General features: G+C 52.1%; 1 protein-coding gene and 1 long non-coding RNA gene across 5 annotated transcripts in view; one reads left to right on the forward strand and one right to left on the reverse strand.

The window, feature by feature from the left end:
* The window catches only part of Limk1 (LIM-domain containing, protein kinase), a 33,821-nt gene that overhangs the window by 14,511 nt on the left and 149 nt on the right, over nucleotides 1-19,161 (reverse strand). For 2 of the 4 annotated variants that reach the window (NR_131247.1, NM_001305875.1), the window contains exons 1-3: nucleotides 7,566-7,699; nucleotides 2,463-2,601; nucleotides 2,122-2,231 (exon numbers count right to left, since the gene is read on the reverse strand). Coding sequence is in view for 3 of the 4 variants with exons in the window: in NM_001305875.1 (NP_001292804.1) it covers nucleotides 2,122-2,231; nucleotides 2,463-2,601; nucleotides 7,566-7,693 (377 nt within the window). In the remaining variant the exon portion in view is untranslated. Of the gene's footprint in view, nucleotides 1-2,121; nucleotides 2,232-2,462; nucleotides 2,602-7,565; nucleotides 7,700-16,094; nucleotides 16,192-17,791 lie in introns of those variants that run through there. The other 2 variants (NM_010717.3, XM_006504396.4) reach the window with 2 other exon arrangements.
* Nucleotides 5,569-9,437, forward strand: Gm10369 (predicted gene 10369). The gene is made up of 2 exons (NR_166474.1): nucleotides 5,569-6,250; nucleotides 8,759-9,437. It is a non-coding gene; the product is annotated as a predicted gene 10369 (long non-coding RNA).

Here is a 19,161-nt window from a genome sequence, read left to right on the forward strand (position 1 = left end):
TCCAAAGAGAAAGGGAAGAATAGAGCGTTGGGGGGAAGTCATTGATGCTTCGCTGCAGCCCACAGCAAACCGGTGGGGTGCGGGATAGGACAAGGCAGGCCCAGTTGTCTCAAAGCCCCCAACTCTGGGTCTCAGTTATTCTGTTAAAAATAATCTTTTTAATATTACTTTTATTTCTGTGTGTGTTTGTTCAAGTATGTGTGCCAAAATATATGGGGGTTGAAAGGCAAGTTGCTGAAATTGGTTCTCTCCTTCCATCATGGTCCTTAAGGTTGTTGTTTAGTGGCTAATGCCTTTACCTGCTGAGGCATCTCAGCAGACTGTTATGTCTGGGTTCTTTCTGTTTTTTCGAGACAGGGTTTCTCTGTGTAGCCCTGGCTGTCCTGGAACTCACTCTGTAGACCAGGCTGGCCTCGAGCTCAGAAATTCACCTGCCTCTGCCTCCCAAATGCTGGGATTAAAGGCATGCGGCACCATGCCTGGCCACTGTTATGTCTTTTAATTACATTTATTTATTTATTTATTTATTTATTTATTTATTTATTATATGTAAGCACATTGTAGCTGTTTTCAGACACTCCAGAAGAGGGCATCAGATTTTTTGTTACAGATGGTTGCGAGCCACCATGTGGTTGCTGGGATTTGAACTCAGGACCTTTGGAAGAACAGTTGGTGCTCTTAACCGCTGAGCCATCTCTCCAGCCCCCTTAATTACATTTATTAATTGTTTGTGTGTATATGGGCTTGGGGAAGGTATGCATGCCACAAAGTGAGTATGGGGGGGGGGGGTCAGAGGACAATTTGTGAGTTAGTTCTCTCCTTTCTACCATGTGGTCCTGGGAATGAGATTTAGGTTCATTAGGCTTAGCAGCAAGCACCTTTACACATTGAGCCATCTTGCTGGCCCCATTCTGGCTCTGTCTATCCGGTGATATTGTCAGATGGCCAAGATAAGGCGAGGCCCTTGCGGATATGTCTCCTTTGGGAGGAAGTCATTAAAAACCCATTTGGGATCGGGTCCGTTGTTCTCGAATCCAGCTTTGTTGGTGTTTCATAAGAGAGAATCTGTCTGATTTTTAGTCCCTGGCTCTGGGGAGAAAGACTCTTAAGTCCCTGGAACAGGGGGATCTTTGTTATTTATGAGCCCTTTGGAGGATGCTTGAGTCTATGCAAATGAGTCACATCAGGGCTGGTCCCACAGTCACTGACAGTGACTGAAGGCTTGCAGCTTCTAGCCAGCCTGGATTCTCAGGCGCAGGACAGAGACAGAGCATAATCACGTGGCCCATGACTTAAAGCCTCAGTGAACTCCCTGGGTGCTGGGCCTCAGCGTGGCATCCCAGTTCGTAAACCTAAGTCGGGCTGGGGGAGAGGTGGACGGTGCCCTCGCTTGGTGCAACTGTGGCCTGCAGCACCGTTTGCAGTTCTGTGAGTTAGTTATCCAGCACACCATCAAACATGAGGCCACTGGGCTGGAAGGGCCTGGGGACGCCTGAGTGTGCAGCTGGTGTCTGCAGCAGGAATAGACCCGCTAGGGATGTTGTCTATAGCTAGTGGGGTCTGTGCCAGCTCTGTGGCTAGAGGCAGAGCTACGTTGCAGAGGCAGAAAGTAGAGAGCTGGTGCTGGGGGCACTTTGGTTTCAGTCATTTTCTTTCTTTCTTTCTTTTTCTTTTTTTTTGTAGTACTCAGAACTGAACAAAGAGCCTTACATATGACATGGAAGTCCTCTATTGCTGAGTCACACTCCTAGCCCTCCCTGGAGGATTCTAGGCAGAGGCTCTACCACTGAGCGACAGCCCCAGATCTCTTTGTACTTAAGATTTTATCTCACTAAATTGTCCAGTTTGGCCTAAGACTTGCAGTCCTCTTGCACTGGCCTCCTGAAAAGCTAGGGTGACAGGCACTGCAATTACTGACATGGAGGCAGGGAGCAATGGTACTTGCCCTCTCCTGTTTTACCAGGTGAAGCATGGTACCATGTCTGTACCATTCTGGCCTGGAGCTCACTATAGAGTATGGAACTCACTATAGAGTAGTTTAACTTTCATGGTACCATAAAAGCCTGCGTATGGGCAGTCTTGGTGCAGGCCCCTAGGCTTGAAGAGGCCCACAGGACTCACCAGTACAGCTTGGAGTGCTCCACCAGTGTGTAGGTGTCCCCATCGCCAATGAAGTTTCCACAGGCGAGGCAGATGAAACACTCAGGGTGGTACTTCAGCTCCCCAGCCACCTGTAGGGGTGAGGACACAACATAGCTTTGTGGTGCCTGCTGTCCCTAAAGCCATCGTTATCCTCCTGTTCGGGAGAAAGCAGGGCAACCCAGACAGAATCTTGCTGGACAGGGAGAGGACTGGCAGGTCTGGACAGATGAAGAGATGGGCCCAGGACACACAGGGGATGATGGCGGTGAGTGAATGCACACTTGCCTCAGGAGGTGGGCAGGTAGGGGAAAGTGGCTCACCATGACCAGCCCTTTGGTGATGTGCTCGGAGCACCCGTGGCAAGACTCGCCATAGCGGGCCCAGTAGTCCTTCTTGCAGAAGAGCTGTCCATCCTTCTCGTAGTACTGGTGTGAAAGGGAGACGCTACACTCGCAGCACCTGGGTGGAGGGGGCAGGGCTGAGGATGGCCACCTACCATCTCTGCACAGCTTTTTTCTTTTCTTTTAAATTAAAGAAACAATCTCTGCTCATGCGTGTACAGCTATACGTTTATCATGTGTGTACGGTCCCTGTGGAGGCCGGAGGACACCAGATATCCTGGAGTTGGAGTTACGGGCACTTGATGCAGGTGCATGGGTATATACTTGACTGCTCTGCAAAAGCAAGGATTCTTGACCACGGAGCCCTCTTTCCAATTGTCATCTATAGGAATCTATCTTTAGATTTTTGCTTTTAAAAAAATCAAAATAAAATAGGGGCTGAAGGTGTACTTCTGTTGGTATAGAGCTTGCCTACCATACATAAAGCCCTGTCTCAAAAAACAAAACAAACAAATGGAAAAACCAAAAACAAGAGGTTGGAGAGATGGCTCAGTGGTTAAGAGCACTGACTGCTTTTCCAGAGGTCCTGAGTTCAGTTCCCAGCAACCACATGGTGGCTCACAGCCATCTCTAATAGGATCTGATGCCCTCTTCCAGCAGGCAAGTGTATACACAGATAGATCACTCATACATAAAATAAATTTTAAAAAACTTTAAAAAGTAAACAACAACAAAAACCACAAAAACAAAACAGAAAGGTAACCAGGAACGGAGGCAAAGGTCAGGCTATAATTTTAGCAACTGGGAAGTTGAGGCGGGATCGCAGAGTTGCAGTCAGCAGGGGCTACACAGTGAGACCCTGTCTCAAACACACACACACACAAAGAATTATACTGGGCTGGTGGTCCTAACCTGTCATCCCAGCACTCAGGATACAGTGGCGGGGTGATTAGGCTGTTCAAGGTCACACTTGGTTACATGCGCTATAGTAGTGAGTTCCAGGCCAGAACAGAACATGAAATACTCTCTCAGAAGTAAAAGGAGGAAGGGCTGGAGAGATGGCTCAGTACTCAAGAGCACTGGCTGCTCTTCCAGAGGACCAGAGTTCAATTCCCAGCACCCAGATAGTGGCTCACAACTACTTGCAACACAGTTCTAAGGGATCTGACATCTTCTTCCGAAACACTCATACACACAACATAAAATAAACACTAAGAAAGATAAAGGGAAGGAACGCGAGTTTGAGTCCAGCCTGGGCTACATGACAAGTTTCAGAATAAGCTGGACTACAAAGTAAGACCCTTCCTATAATTTAATTAATTAATTAAATTTTTTACAAAATGTAAAAGGTAAAAAGAAAAGTAAGTAAGAGTGAGAATTAAAAGCAGTTGTATTCTGTGAGCACAGGTGGCTTATATTGAAGTCCAGACCTTAGACTGTGAGACCAGGGATAGAACTAAACCTACATCTGTTTTTTTGTTTTTGTTTTTTTATTTACTAATGGGTAGCCACAGTGGAGCACACTATTGATTTCAGCACCCAGAAGCAGGCACGGGTGGAACTCTGGTCTACACAGCCTGTTTCAGGCCAGCCAGAGTTACATGGTAAGACGGTGCTTGCCCCAATTATGATTATAGTGTGTGTGCAGGTGCGAGCCACAGTCTGTGCGAGCCACAGGATGACTCTGGGCTGTCAGTTCTCGCCTTGGACTCTTGCATTGAGTCCTGGGAACTGAACTCGGTTCACCAGGCTGGTGTGGCAGCCTCTTTACCAGCTGAGCTATCTCGCTGCTTTATCCCCTACAGCGTTTTACTTCCTTGGGTTTTGGAGACAAGGCTTCTCTCTCTAGCCCGGTTGTCCCTTTACGTAGAACACACTTGCCTTGAAGTCACAGAGGTCTGCTTGCTTCTTTCTCCTTAGTACTGGGATTTAAGGTATCACTGTGCCGAGCTCCTTCTATAGCTTGTTCCAGGCACAGCCTGCACAACCATCCATTTCAGTTCTGCCAAGGTGGGCTAAAGGACCTGGCCTACCTGCTTGCCTCAGAGGCGAGAGCAGCTTCTAATCTGGCCCCTCTCATGCAAAGAGGATGGCTCAGAAGAAAGGTGACTTGTTCTTGGTCACTAGCCAAATGGAGGAACGGGGCCTGGGAACATGGAGAGCACGAGGCAAACCACAGGCCTCTAATGGACCCACTGGCTTTCTCCTACACTCTCCTCTGGCAGCTCTGGGCTCAATCACCCTTTAGAGCTGGGGACAGGCGTGTCAGCACCTTCTACTTTAGCACTTGGGAGGCAGAGGCAGGTGGATGTATGGGGATTCAAGCCCAGCCTGCATGCACTGTAGGAAAACACCAGCTCAAAACAAAAAATAAAACAAACAAACAAACAAACAAACAAAACAAAATCCCTCAGGGGACATGAGCTGTAAAGGCTCCAAAGTTGCCCAAGTTCCCACCTACAAGCACAGGCCCTGCAGAGCTGGTCTTGTCTCGTTAAGCTAGGTAGGAACTGGGCTCAGGATGCAGACAAGATAACGCCAGTGAAGATGCAGGCCCTCTTCATAAGGATGTCCAGGGAGCAGCTACCACCTACCATTAAAGCCATATCCCTGTCTTCCCTCAGCCCAGGGCCGGCAAATCCAGCAGTCCACCTTAGTCTAAGAGAATCAGAGAGGCTGGGGTTGGGGCTGGAGGGCGGATGGAGAGGATTGGGGTCTTTGCCTTTAAAATAGCTGCCCACTTCTGCTGGCCCAAGCATCCTGGTGGATGGGGATTCTCCAGTGAGCCTGTGGGGACCTGGAGAGCTGGCTCTAGGGTTCTTTGTGCCTAGATATGCCTGTGGGCTTTGCCTGTGGGTCACATGGGGCCAGGAGGAGCCGGACGGTCCTGTCCTGGGTACCAATGCAGGAGAGAATAGGTGGGCGAAACTGTTTGTTTCCCTCCCCCAACACCAGGGGCTTGCTAGAACTGTAACTGAGAAGAAAACAGGGAGGAGAGCTGTACACCAGCTGGTGGGACACTGTCCCTTTAAGAAGATCCCAGCTTGTTTCCCATTGTCTGGATGCCCGGCCTGCAGGGAGGGGCTCAGGCCAGGGAGCACAAAATGTCAGAGTTCACTTCTAAGTGGGTGGGGTGGTGTACCCAGGAAAGGGGCCTGATGAGGTGTCCCTGGGGGAGTGGGAGGACAGCAGAGGCGGAGACAGTGAGTGCAGGGCAGGAGTCATGACGTCATGCCTACTGTCCCAACTCTCCTGGCAACAGCCCAGCGCAGACTACAATAGGGGAGGTGCTTTGTACTGCAGGGAGGCTGCGGCTGGGGGAGGAGTCTCTGAACGTGGGGCCCCAGTATACCCATTAGGGTCTTTAAACCAAATGAAAGATGCCATAGAAAGGACCCCACAGTGCGAAAAGTCAGCGCAGATCCTGTCCTCTCAGGAAGGACCCCAGTCCTACACTATCAGTGACTTGCTTCCTGTCCACGCCTGGGTCACAGGCGTGTCACGGGGGTCTGCCCATCACTCCCCAGTGTCATGCTGCAGGAAGCAGGGCCTCTGCATGCCTGTTCCTACGGGTGTGGACTCAGGAGCAGCTACATCCCACCCTGGGTGAGAAAGCTCTTAAGTTCATCTAGTAGGAAACTCCCTGGCTCCTCCTCCACCCACTCTCTCATCACTCCTTCAGAGGAGCAGCAGCAGCAGCAGCCGCTGCAGCAGAACAACCTGACCACGACTTGCTTACCAGCTCGGCTCAGCACGTCCCCTACTAGGTAACTACTTCCTTGAAGCCTTTCCCAGCCCCACTGCACCACCGCAGAGCAGCAGCACCAACGCTCTGCAAACACACCCTCTGGAGGGGTCTGACTCCAGCCTTAGTACTGCTTAGGCACCTCTCTGCTGTCTGTGTATCTGTCCACCCCCTCTCCCTTCACTGTCTATTGAGAGAGGGTCTCACAGAGCAAAGGCTGGCCTTCTTGAACTCACTATGTAGCAGAAGATGGCCTTGAACTCCTGATCTTATTTCTACCATTAGTGCTGTCTTCTAGCTCAGTTTATCCAGTGCTGGGGATAGAACCCAAGGACTCATGCATGCTAGGCAAGCACTCTACTGACTGAGCTACATCCCCAGACCAACCCTGAGTTTCTCATCCTCCTGCCTCTACCTCTCCAGTGCTGGGAGGACAGATGCATCCCACTATGCTTGGCTTGTGTCTCTGGTTAGATCAGCAACGGCTTCATGTGGGCTCAGGATGTGGGCTCACGCGACGGTGTGCTGGCTGGCCCTGGGCTTCAACAGACCTTTGCTGATGGAGCACAAGGAGCTTCTGACCTTGTCCAGCCCCTTAACCCTCAGTCTGTATCCAGACAGGAGCCAGAGAAGGTAGGAGGAGGAAACACCCGGCTTGGTTCTCTACGAAGCACGCTGCAATGGGCTGGGCATGTGGCTCGGTTGGTAGAGTCCCTGCTTCACAATCAGAAAGCCCTGGCTTCCATTCCTGGCAACAGTGGAGGAGGTGGTGCGTGCCCGTGATCCCAGGACTTGGGAGGTGGAGGCAGGAGAATCAGGAGTTTGAGGTCAATCTGGGCTACCTAGTCAGTGTGAGGTCAGCCTTGAACATATGAGACCCTATCTCACAAAGAGTCCTCCATGTCAAGAGAGGCAGGTATATTAGGTACTAGATGGGGCCTAGAGCTGGGTAAAACTCCCGAGGAGACTGTCCCACGGTCTCAGCAGAGCCAACCGGGGCAGGACAAGAGAGGACCCTGGGGAGGAGGGAGCAGATGAGGGGCTCTGTGGCAAGGGACACTGGGCTAAGTGTCACAGAGACAGGTATAAGGTTCCTCCCTCCTCATTCTAGGACACCAGGGGAGAGACTGAGCAGTTGTGGGGCAGAGTCACGAGGAGAAGGTACCAGAAGGTCCACCAGCTCAGTACAGCTTGCTTTCCTCATGGCCGGCAGACCTCACTAGAGAGTTTCAGTTCTGTCCTACAGCAGTCCCCAGATGGGCCTGTCCTTTAGTCCCCTCCACCTCCAGCCCCAGCCTCTAAGCCCAGGACAGGTGGGGTAGGGGTTTCCCACTTACTTAGCCCCACGGAGGTGGAGGCAGCGGGTCCTTCTCAGGGCCAAGGCTGGCTGCATCCTCTGCAGCTCTGTCCGGAGACTCTGGAGGTCTGGAGGAGCCCATGGGTGGCCTGGCCTAAGCTTCCCCATCCTACTGTGGGGGCTCAGGATTGGAGGCTTCAGGGGGTAGGGCCTGTGTGGCCACACCACAGGGGAGGAGGCAGAAGTGTGGCTGAGGAAGGCCTCTTTTTCAGCCTGAGACAGGAAACAGCCAAAGTGTCTTTGGCTTGGGCTTTGGTCACAGAAGAGGGGGAGAGATCTCTGCTCAGGTGGAAGTCAGCAAGACGTGGTCTTCGCTCTGACTGAAGGTAGAGAGGTAGGCAGGGCAGGATCTAGGCTCTGACTATAGGTAGGAAGTCGGAAAACACGGGATCTAGGTTAGGACTATAGGTGGAGAGGTGAGGAAGGAGTGGTTTAGGCTATGACCCCAAGTAAGAGGCAGGGAGAAAGGATCTGGGCTCAGACCCTAAGAAGAGAGAGCTAGGCTCTGACTCTATGAAAAGAAGTGGGAAGGGAGGGAAGTAGGCTCTGACTCCATAGCAGGGAAAGCAAGGAAGGAGTGAGGGGCTCTGACTACGGGCAGGAAGATGGGACGCAGGCGAGTACAATTAGGGAGGTGGAGAAGGATCTAGGCTCTATCCCCACTTCTCTACTCCTAGCCCTCTGGATCTGGAGAAAGTCCCCTGTATCCTGGGTGCTCCTTGGCCTCTTCCTGGACAACAGCACCAAGTGCTTGGGCCTCTCTAGGGACAAGGACAAGCCCCAGAGCAGCTGTCTCTTCCGGTGCCATCCCCAAGGGAACAGAGGCCGACTTCCCATGGTCAGCTCAGCCTCCTTACACTGGAGGTTCCTTGAATGAGAGCTTTCTCCCAGCTGAGGCTCACTATCAGGCCACAGCCCATTCACCAGTCCCGACTCAGGGCTACCCCACCCAGCCTCTAGGGAGATTACCCAGGCTACAAGAGCTCACAGAAGGCTCCTGGGAAAAGGACCCTGCAGGCGTGGCACACAGAGCTGGGCCCAGGAAACCCTGGATGGCTGGCCTGGCTTGAATCTTCTAGGAGGCAGAGCCACCAGAAGTGTGGCAGTGGGGCACAGACAGGGTCCCCTGTGATGATGAAACCCAGTGCTCTTATGCCTTTGTACTGTCAACAGAGATCATCTCCAGACATGTGTCCTGGCTCGGCGGGACACCTGTCACAGCATTTACGGCCTTCCTTGCTCTGTCAGCCTGGGATTTCCTCCAGACCAGAGACAAAGGCACTGCAGTGGGACTCAGAGCCTGGATCAGAGGACTCAGGAAAGATGCACAGCCAGGGAACCCAGGGAGCAGGTTCCTCCAGTCTTCCCCAGGCCAGCGCTTCTCAACCTCTCTAATGCTGCAGCCTTTTTAATATAGTTCTTCAAGTTGGGCTGACTCCCAACCATAAAATTATTACCGTTGCTACATCATAACTGTAATTTTGCTACTGTTGTGAACTGTAAATATTTGGTATGCAGGATATCTGATATGTGACTTCCAAAAGGGTTGTGACCCGCAGGTTGAATACCCTTGCCCTAGACAAACATCGATGACACAGCTGGAAGGCTGGGATACAGTAGTACACTGATAGGGCTTTTGCTGGGCATTCACAAGGCCCTGGGTTCAATCCCCAGGACTCATTGCCCACCTGTCTCCCTCTTTCCCTCCCTCTCAACATGGTTGGTGAGAAGGCTTAGCAGGGAAAGATGCCCACAACCAAGTCTAACGACCTGAATTTGGTTCTGGGGGTGGTGGAGGGGGGAGGACCCACATGGTGGAAGGCCAGAATAATAAACTCCCAGTTGTCCTCTACTCTCCATGCGTACATAACAAATGAATAAATGTAAACAAATAAGAAAAGTTTCCCATCAGTGCCAGGGAATGAGCAGGCAAGGCAAGCGAGCTATTAATGAGTGATAACCTCAGATCCCCCCACCCCCCCTCACAATAAACATTAGTGCTTGGAGATTTAGCAGAGTTTGTCTGGATTTGGTCCCCAGCACTGTGAGGAACAAAAGCCCACAAGGCTGGAAGATTCTAGCCCTACGTGTCAGCCCCGCAGTGCCCGTTGCTGATTCCTGGGACGTATCCACCACACCCGCCTCAGTGCCTCTGAGCATGATGCGTTCCTCCCTCGCTTCCTTCCACTCAGCACTTAACTGTCACTTCCTTGGAATGCTATCTCTGGTCTCTTCTCTGGCTTTCCTGCTAGAAGGCAGAGCCTGTATCTAGGAGGGGCAGGACAGAGCACGCACTGGTTACACAGTGCAGGCTCTGCAGTCAGGCTACACGGAGCCCTTGGACACGTAGACGACCTCTGCGCCTGTTTCCTCATAAGTCAAACTGCTTCAGTACACAGTGCTCTGACTCACAGGTTGTCCCGAGGGGGCCTGTACAGGGCAGGGGCTTGGGAAGAGCTGACTCAGGGACCCCAGGGTGTTCCATCTGGAAGAGCACGCAGAAAGGCACAGAAGGCAGGGCCCGTGACAACTCATGATGTCACCTCCCCTACCTGGTGGCTGTTCAGCCTTGTTACACACATCCCTTCTGCCTAAGTAGTTTTAATGAGGACAAAGGGAACACAGGTCTCAGTGTCACCAAGAGGTTAAAGTCATTGGAAATAGAGCCTCGGGTGCCCTGTGGAGAGTCCGGCTAACTGCCTCTGCCATGTGCCCAGGGCAGCTGGGATCTTTCTCTGTAACCCTTTTCCTGTTATTGGCCAGGATATGGGAGATAGGGACACTAGGCTCTGACTGTAGGTGAGGAAGCAGGGAAGGAGGGATCTGGGCTCTGACTCTGATATAGGAGTAGCAGGTTCCACTGCCTGTGGGCCCTTCCCCATCAAGGCCCTTGTGTCCCTCACCTCAGAGACAGCTGAACATGCTCTCTCCTTGCAGTGCCCAGCTGAGTCTCACCCTTCTCTAGGTGCTATGGAGTGGGCCCAAGCCAGGGGCCCTGCAGCCTGCCCCTTGCCTCCCTTTTGTAAGACAACATAGGTCCACCCTTGGGGCTCTCTCATGCCTTCCTTCCCTGACAGTCATGAGGCCCCCTAGAGATAGATAATTTCCTGATTCCCTTTGGACTCCTTGAAAATCTAACTGCTACTCAAGTGACAGGTAGAACTAACCTGCCCCCAACTCTGACAACGGACACCCTCTCCCCCATACAGACCTGCTGTTCGTCAGAGCCCATTCAACTCCACAGACACACAGTCAGACCTCACACCTCGAGCAGTGACAACCTGCACTGAAGTGCTTGCTGTGGCGCAATCTCTAGTCCCCACGTGACATCAGGCAAATACCGTATGCTGGAGAACGGTTATGCTAGGCTGCAGTCGTACTAAAGAAGGCCTGAGGACTGCGGAGAGAGCGCAATGGGTAAAACCTCGCCTCGCAAGCACAAGGACCTGAGTTCAGATCCCCAACACCCATGTGACGCTAGAAACAATGGTGTGGATCTGTAGCCCCAGTCCTGAGGTCCTGAGGGGTGGGCACAGGAGGACCTGAGGGGTTCACTGGCTGACCAACCTAGCTGAAATGGCAAGCTCTAGGTTCAGAGAGAGACCCTATCTCAAATAAATAAATAAATAAATAAATAAATAAATAAATAAATAAATAAATGAGGTGGAGGACTGGCAAGATGGATCAGGGGATAAAGACAACTGCCACCAAGCCTGACAATCTGAGTTCAATTCCCAATACGCATCCACATGCACACCATGGTGCACCTGCACACATATGCACACATATGCGCGTGCACACACACACACACACACACACACACACACACACAGAGGAAAAGAATGCGTGTAGCTGGGTGTGGTATTACACACCCATAAGCTAGCACTGGGCATAAAAAATGAAATTTGAGCCAGGTCTAGGCTACATAACAAGACTCTTGTCTCAAAAATCCAAGGACTGGGGATGGAGCTTGGTGGTACATTGTCTAGCCTGTGCTAAGGCTCTAGGATCTGACTTCGAACACTGGAGCAAAAGAAAGGGAGGAAGGAAAGGGGACAGTAAGGAGGGATAGAGGGAAGGGGACAGTAAGGAGGGATAGAGGGAAGGGGAGAGGGAGGAAGGGAGGGAGGGAAGGGGAGAGGGAGGAAGGGAGGGAGGGGAGCTGGGGAGAATGCATGCTTGATGGTGGGTGATCCAATCTACCACTACAATATAACTTCAGATGTTTGAGATCACAACTGTTTGGGGCTTTTGGCTTGACTTTGGATTGTGGGATATTTGCCTACGTACAATGTGGGATCTTGGGAATGGGGCCCAAGTCTAAATAAACAGCCAATTAATTTATGTTTCAGATATGACTTACCCACATATCCAGAAGGATTTTTTTTTCCATTCTGAAAATATTTTACATGTACGGGTATTCTGCATATGCATACATATCTGTGCACCAATGTGTGCTTAGAGGTCCACAGATGCCAGAAGAGGCTGTCCCTAAGAGGGTCCTCTGGAACTGGAATTACAGATGGTTGTGAACCACCATGCAGGTGCTGGGAATTGAACCTGGGGCCTCTGGAAGAGCAGTCAGTGCTTGTAACCACTGAGCCATCTCTCCAGCCCCCTTGAAGGAAATTATATGTAATGTTCTTTTTTAGCGATTTATTGCTCTCTCTCCCTCTCGTGTGTGTGTATGTGTGTGTGTGTGTGTGTGTGTGTGTGTGTGTGTGTGTGCGCACGCACACACTTGTAGAGTCCAAAAGAGGGCACTGGATTCCCTGGAGCTGGAATTACAGGTGGCTGTGAGCTACCCCAACAGAGGTGCAGGGGAGTCACACTCTGGTCCTCTGCAAGGGCAACACACACTCTTAACTGCTGAGACATTTCCAGCCCAACCTACAGGACTTAAAAGTGTACCCGTGTTTTGACTATGACTAGTCATAATAGGTCCAGCCTGGAACTTTCTACTGGTGACATCATTTTGGGGACGTTTTAAAATTTTTGAGACAGTGTCCTGTAACTCAGGTTGGTCTTGAACTCACTATGTAGCTCAAGATGACTTTGAACTCCCGACTCTCCTGTTTCCACCTCAAGAGTTCCGGAACTAGAAGCACACCATCACGCCCGTTTTATACTGTGTTGAGACTGAACCCACAGCTTTGTGCATGCTAGGCAAGTACTCTTGTGGGAGAATTAGGGATTAAGGATGTGCAATCTGAGCTTTTTAAGAATCATTCCCTGGGAGTGGTGGCAACACGCCTTTAATCCCAGCACTTGGGAGGCAGAGGCAGGTGGATTTCTGAGTTTGAGGCCAGCCTGGTCTACAGAGTGAGTTCCAGGATAGCCAGGACTACACAGAGAAACCCTGTCTCGAAAAAAAGAAAAAAAAAAAAAAAAAAAAAAAAAGAAAAGAAAATCATCCCCCCCCCCACCATGTGCAGGTATGTGCTCATGCTTGTATGTACGTATGTGAAGGCTCTAGGTTAAGCCCAGGCATGTCTCCTTAACAGCCAGTCACTGTTATCAGAGTCAGGGTCTACCAGTGAGACCTGAGTCTGACTGATGGCTAAGCTGGTTGGTCAGGGGGCCCCAAGGATTGGCTTGTCTCCACCTGTTGTGTAAAGAGTTGAGAGAGAGAGAGAGAAGAGAAGAGAAGAGAAGAGAAGAGAAGAGAAGAGAAGAGAAGAGAAGAGAGAAATCCCATCCAGCAAGGCAAACAACAAAACAGCTTCAGGAAGCCCCTGAAACTGACCAGATTCAGTTGTCCCCTCTCTGCCAAAGGAAGCAATAAAAGCCAAGAGTTCCTCTCAGAACGGCAGCAGGGCTAAGCTACAAAGAGAACTCTCACACCAGACCAGCTGCCTGTAAGAAGCAGAAGCCAGCCAGGCTGCCTGCAAGAAGACCAATTAAATCACTGAAAGGACACTCTCTAACCCGATGAGGCTGCCTACAGGCTGTGCAGTGTGCTCCAGGTTCCCAGCTTTGTGAGCTGTCACCCAGGCTGGGCTCTGGTGATGCAGTTGTCTTTAAATCACTTCTGCAAGCAACTCCTCACCAATATTCCTGGAAGCAACCCCAATAAAACTCATAGGTTCAAAAAGTTGGCCTTTGGTGGTACTTGTATTTGATCTGTAACATATTTCCTATCCGTGGTGAGTAGACCCCAGGATAGGTTTTGTCACACGCCACCATGTCCCTGGTGCTGGGTTTATAGACACACACCACTATACTTGTAGGTTCTGGGGGTCAAACTCAGGTCCTCAGGCTAGTATGTTCCCAGCTGAGTTGATTCCCCAGCCCCATGTAACCCTTTCCGTATCAGAGAGTGTCCCTCCTCAGTCACAGTCCTATGTCAGGCTAATGAGTCAGACCCCTAAATTACTATGACAGTCTCGTCCTGCCAAATTGTGCCATCTGCCCACTGAGATGACAATCTTCAACAAACAGCATGCTCCCCAGCTGTCTGCTGCCTCTCTATTGTCTCCTGAAGGGGCTAATCCTGGCATTCAATGCCCACAACCAACTCACTCCTCTGAACTTGGTTTCCTAACTTCACTATCCATTAACTTACTGTGTTTCATTGCCAACAGCCTTGACTCCCTGGTGAACAGCCCTCTGTGAGTCAAGATCCTTTCACTGGCCTCTCTGAGACTTTCTGCTGAGCTTTCAATCCCAAAATGTGCTACCTGCCTCTCTTCTGGCCTCAGAGTGGGCACTGCATAGTCTTGTTCCTTCCTGGTCATGTGACTTCAGACAGAAGAATGAACCTCTCTGTCCCCCAATTTGTCCTTGGGAGATACAACTAATTGCTAACTATGTAAAGCATTCAGATTCCTCCTAAGTGGCAGAAAAGGATACCCCAGTCTTTTTCTGTTGAGACAGGGCCTCATGTAGCTCAGGGTGGCCTTGAATTTGGGATGTAGCACAAGGTTGCTTTGTGGTCCTAGGGGGCCACTGGGCCACCTATGGGTGTCAATTTCTTTACTACATCCTTGACCACAGCCTTGGTCTCTGTGTATCTGGAAGTCAGGGCTATTTTCATTGGCTGACACATCTTTACAGGCAGCTATGGCCTCGGGACAGTGGCTAGGATTCCCTTGAGATGTGATGTCTCTTTTCCTTCCCCTGAAGCCGGGGAGCTCAGGAAGGCTAAGGCTAACATCTGCCTTCTTCTGCCTGTACCCTCTCTCCCACGGCTTCCTCGTGGTGAACTCTACCAGCCTCCAACGGGGGAAAAAAAATTACACCTGAGGGCCGGGACAATGGCTCGGAGGGTGAAGAGTCTGCCACACAAGCATGAGGACTAAAGTCCAGATTCCCCATTCCCCATTAAAAGAGCCAGACACTGCAGTGTGCATCTGTAACTCCAGTGCTGGGGTTGGAGGTGGCAGCATGGAGATGGGAAGACTTCCTAGATCTCACACTTAGCTAAGTCAGTGAAGTCCAGACTCAGTGGGAGACCCTGACTCCAAAACTACAGTGGAGGGCACTTAAGGAAGCCACCTGCTGTCTACCTCTGCCTCCCCATACACGTATGTGCACCACACACAGGCACACAAACATACTTATATACACAATTACACTTGAACGTGTATGGGCTCTTATTACATATAGTGGCATAACTACTGGCACAGCGCATCATACATCACTTACATATCAGTTGTCTAAGGAAGATTTGTGTTTGTTTGAGTCTGAGTCTCATGTAGCCCCGCTATCTCTGAACTCTTCACTCAGCCGAGGTTGACTTGAGGGCTTCTAATCTTCCTGCTTCCACCTCCCGAGTGCGAGTGCTGGGCTTACAGGCATGTGTCACATGCCTGCTTTATGTGGCGCTGGGGCTCGAACCTAGGGTTTCGTGAATGCTAGATAAGCCCTCTACCAACTGAGACCTTCTCAGCCCCTAAGGGAGTTAAAATCTACTAGACAAGCTGAGGCGTGGTGGCACTCAGGGGAGGCTGAGGCAGATGAATGGGCTTGAGCCCAGGAGTTCCAGGCCAGGCTTGGACTACAAGACCCTGTTTCAAAAAATATATAGGGGAGTGTGGAGAGACAGGTGGGTGGTGAAGGTGCTCGCTAGAGAAGCCAGGCAACTTGAGTTTGATCCTGTGTCCATAATCCTGACACTCCCGACTTCCAGGTGGGAGCAGAGAATTGGCTGGAAGCTCCCAACCGGCTAGCCCCGAATTAGCAGCACCACAACAGAGAACATCCAGAAAGCCTCAAGGTGGAGGGAGGGAACTGGCTCTCAACCTCTGTCCTTTGACCTCCGAGTGTACTCATGAAATGCACACCTGCCACTCCTTCAATACAACGACAGCAACAACAGATGTGTGTGTGCATGTGTGTGCATATGCACACATACACCCCACAGAACAAACAGGCTCCTTATTTTAAGAAAGGGAAACTGAGACCATGGTCCCACTGCAGATCACAGGCAAGGAGAGCCCCAGGAGAAGCATCCGGGTCACAGGCAGGCTTTGCTGAGGGTACCCACCCTTTGGCCAGCCTATCTTACCTGAAGCAGTCTGCATGCCAGTCAGCATTCAGGGCCTGGAGGTACTGGCCGTCATAGATCCTCTGGCCACAGCTCGCACACACAGGCAACTCGCTTCCTGCAAGGAGTAGAAACCAGTCAGGAGCCATTCTTAAGAGTGAAGTTTGCTGGCGGTCTAGCCTGCCCTGTTCACACCCGGAGCCTTTCTATACAGGGTGACTATTCACTCTGCCAAGCTGGAGGATAAAAGATACACATTGGAGAGTCCTGCTTGGACAAAGTCACCAAGCCTATCTCAGCCCATCTGGAACACACAGAGGAGAACCGAGGTATTCCCTTCAGCGACAGCAAGTATAAAAAAGGGAAAAAATAAAACAGAATTTAGAAATGTGGTGGAGGGTGGCATTCTCGTGACAGCTTCTTCTGTCTGCCTACCTGACTGCCTGCAGTGTCGAAAGGGGCAACAGACTAGCAGAGCTGGGCTGGTCTATCCTAGGCTAAAGTAGCAAGGTCACAAACTAAGCCCTTGTTGAACAGTGATGAGGGGCCAGGGCTGCAAAGCCAGGCCCTCTGACAATTCCTTAAGGCAGCCACTATACATGCTTAGTCATCCCCGGGACCTTGCACCCCTAGAGCTGGTAGGCCCTGCAAAATTCCCTTGGTCTGCTCCTCTCTATTCTACAGACTGTGAAACCTCAGCCCCAGAGAAGGGACCTTTCTTTAGGACACACAGCCAGGCTCCAAAGCCACTGCTTTTTCCTCTGCAAGTAACCAAGCATACAAAGTAGTATGTTGCTAAGTACAGGGTGGGCCTGTGCCCCAAACAGGGTTTCAGGGATATGTGAGAGTGGGAGACAGAATGGCAGGAGCAGGTAGAACCTGCCTTTGACCAGATGAACCTATTGTGGGGGCTTTGAAAAGGAAACCTAGGGGAGATCCCAGTGTCTGGTTCAGGCTGAAGGAATCCCAGAGGCCTTTGAACCCCAACTGTAGTGCAGCTCTAAATCTGCGACCTCTCGGAGAGGGACAAGAGGCTGAAAAAGGCTAGGACTCTAGCCAGGACTGACTAAATAGTAGGCTTGGTGCAGTTGGAACAGGGGAGGTCACAGTATTACTGTAGTTATGGTGGTGTGCCGCTGCGGCAGTATTCGGTGACCGAATCCAGGATGCATAGCTGTCTTGTGAGCCCCCCCCCCCCCCGGCCCTCGCCACTAGTTCCCCAATTCACCTAGTCCCCAAAATGCACAGACAGGGAAACTGAGTCTCTGAGTGTTAGTGACTGGTTCAAGGTCAGAAAGCCCCGTAAATGTTTGTCTGCGTCTCAGATCCAAGGTTGCTGCAGTTTAGTTCTCCCGGTTCGGTCTGGATCAAAGGGTGCCCCCCCACCCCCACCCCCGGCCCCATCTCCATCCCAGGCCGCCGGTAGAGATCGAGGACCAGAGGACAGAGAACTAAGGACTAAGGTAGGTGCTGGATGAACAGTAACCTGGGAGAAGGGTAAGAGGGGCTAGGATATGGGAAGAGGGGATTCCTCCATCCTCGAGAGAGCGGTTCATCCTGGGGCCGAGGAAGGGAGGGAGGGTAGGAGGGTGACAGGGAACGGCCTGCGGGCTTCGGAAGGGCAGGCGCATCCCTAGGAGGCAGGGGCGCGGCCTCGCCTCAACCGGCGCCCCTCACATACTCCCGACTCCCCTCCCGCGACCCCCAGCCTGGCCCACCTTCCTCTCCCATACGTTCTTCCCTCCAGGTGCAACAAAGTAGCGTCAACCTCATGCACTCGGCGGGGGGCGGGGACCGCCGGCAACCGGCGGGGCACCGGAGAGCTGGGGCCGGGCCCGCGAGCTCGCCCGCCGCCGGCCCGAGAAGGCGGGAGGCGGGGAGCGCGGGGCCGGAGCCGAGCGCTCCGCTCCGGGTTCGGCGATGCTGTCCCGCTGCACTCCCACACCAGGCTTGAGGGACACCGGCTCCGCGTTGCCGCTGCCTGAGAAGCGCGGAGGGGCGGGCCGGGGCGGGCCTGCGAGCTGCGGCAGGGGCGGGGCGCGCGCGCGACGCGGCCGGCTGGAACTGCCCCTGCGCGGCTCCGCCTCCGCAGCTGCAGCCTCGCCCCTCGGAGACAGATCCGCCCTCTGCAGGGTGAGAAGAGGCTTGCCGGCTCTGCCTGTTGGAACTGTCATTGGGCGGCTCCGCCCTTCACGGCGATAACCACGCCCATCAAGCAACAATCCCGCCCCGGAGCGGTGACCAAGTCTTCTCAGCTGCAGCCACGCCCTCTCCAGGCCAGTTTAGGGGACTGCCAGCTGCGGCATTGGCAGAATTGTCCCTGCTTGGGACTGCGCCTCCTCGAGAGAGGGCACGCCCCCTTAATAACAGCCACGCCCTCGGGGGAAAATTCGGCGGAGTCTGTGAACAGCGGAAGGGTGGGTCTTCCGTGGCGCTGAAGGCCGAAGCTGCCTCTGCGTGGCTCCTCCTCTTCGGCGGAAGCCGTGCGGGTCTACGAAGGCAGTTTCACCCGCGGCGGCACAGCTGGGACCACAGAGCCTGCCAGACCACGCCCAGAGCAAGACCCGCCCCTGACTCCACCCCCCTTCTCTACCTTTCATTCATCATCAGCTCCACTTGGGTGCCCCGTGGCTGGGTTGTGAGCTTGAATGGAGCCGCCCACCGGGCATCTCTTGAGAAGGCACCTCTCTCTCTATGCAATCTTCCTGAAGCTTCTCTGGTCCAAGCCACTGAAAGTTAATTACCAATGACGGGTGGAGCCATGCAGACTCTGAGGACGCTAGTGGTCCGGGTCGGGGTGGGGGGTGAGAGGTGGGGAGTCGGTTGGGTTGGAGACAGGATTAAAAAAAAGATAGAAATGTATTATATAGCTTAGTCGGTAAGAGTGCTTGCCTAGCATGCTCGAAGCCCTGGCTTCCATCTTCAGCACCACATGAAAACAGCATAGGGTGCACATCAATTCTAACACTCTTCCCAGCACTCTGGATGTGGAGATGGAAGGATCAGAAGTTCAAATCAAAAATTAAAACACAAAACAGGGAAAATATGGGCTTAAGGACAAAAGAGCCCCCTTATCGCAGATTTTAAT

The sequence above is a fragment of the Mus musculus genome, chromosome 5 (assembly GCF_000001635.26).
Source record: "Mus musculus strain C57BL/6J chromosome 5, GRCm38.p6 C57BL/6J".
Lineage (NCBI taxonomy): Eukaryota > Metazoa > Chordata > Mammalia > Rodentia > Muridae > Mus > Mus musculus.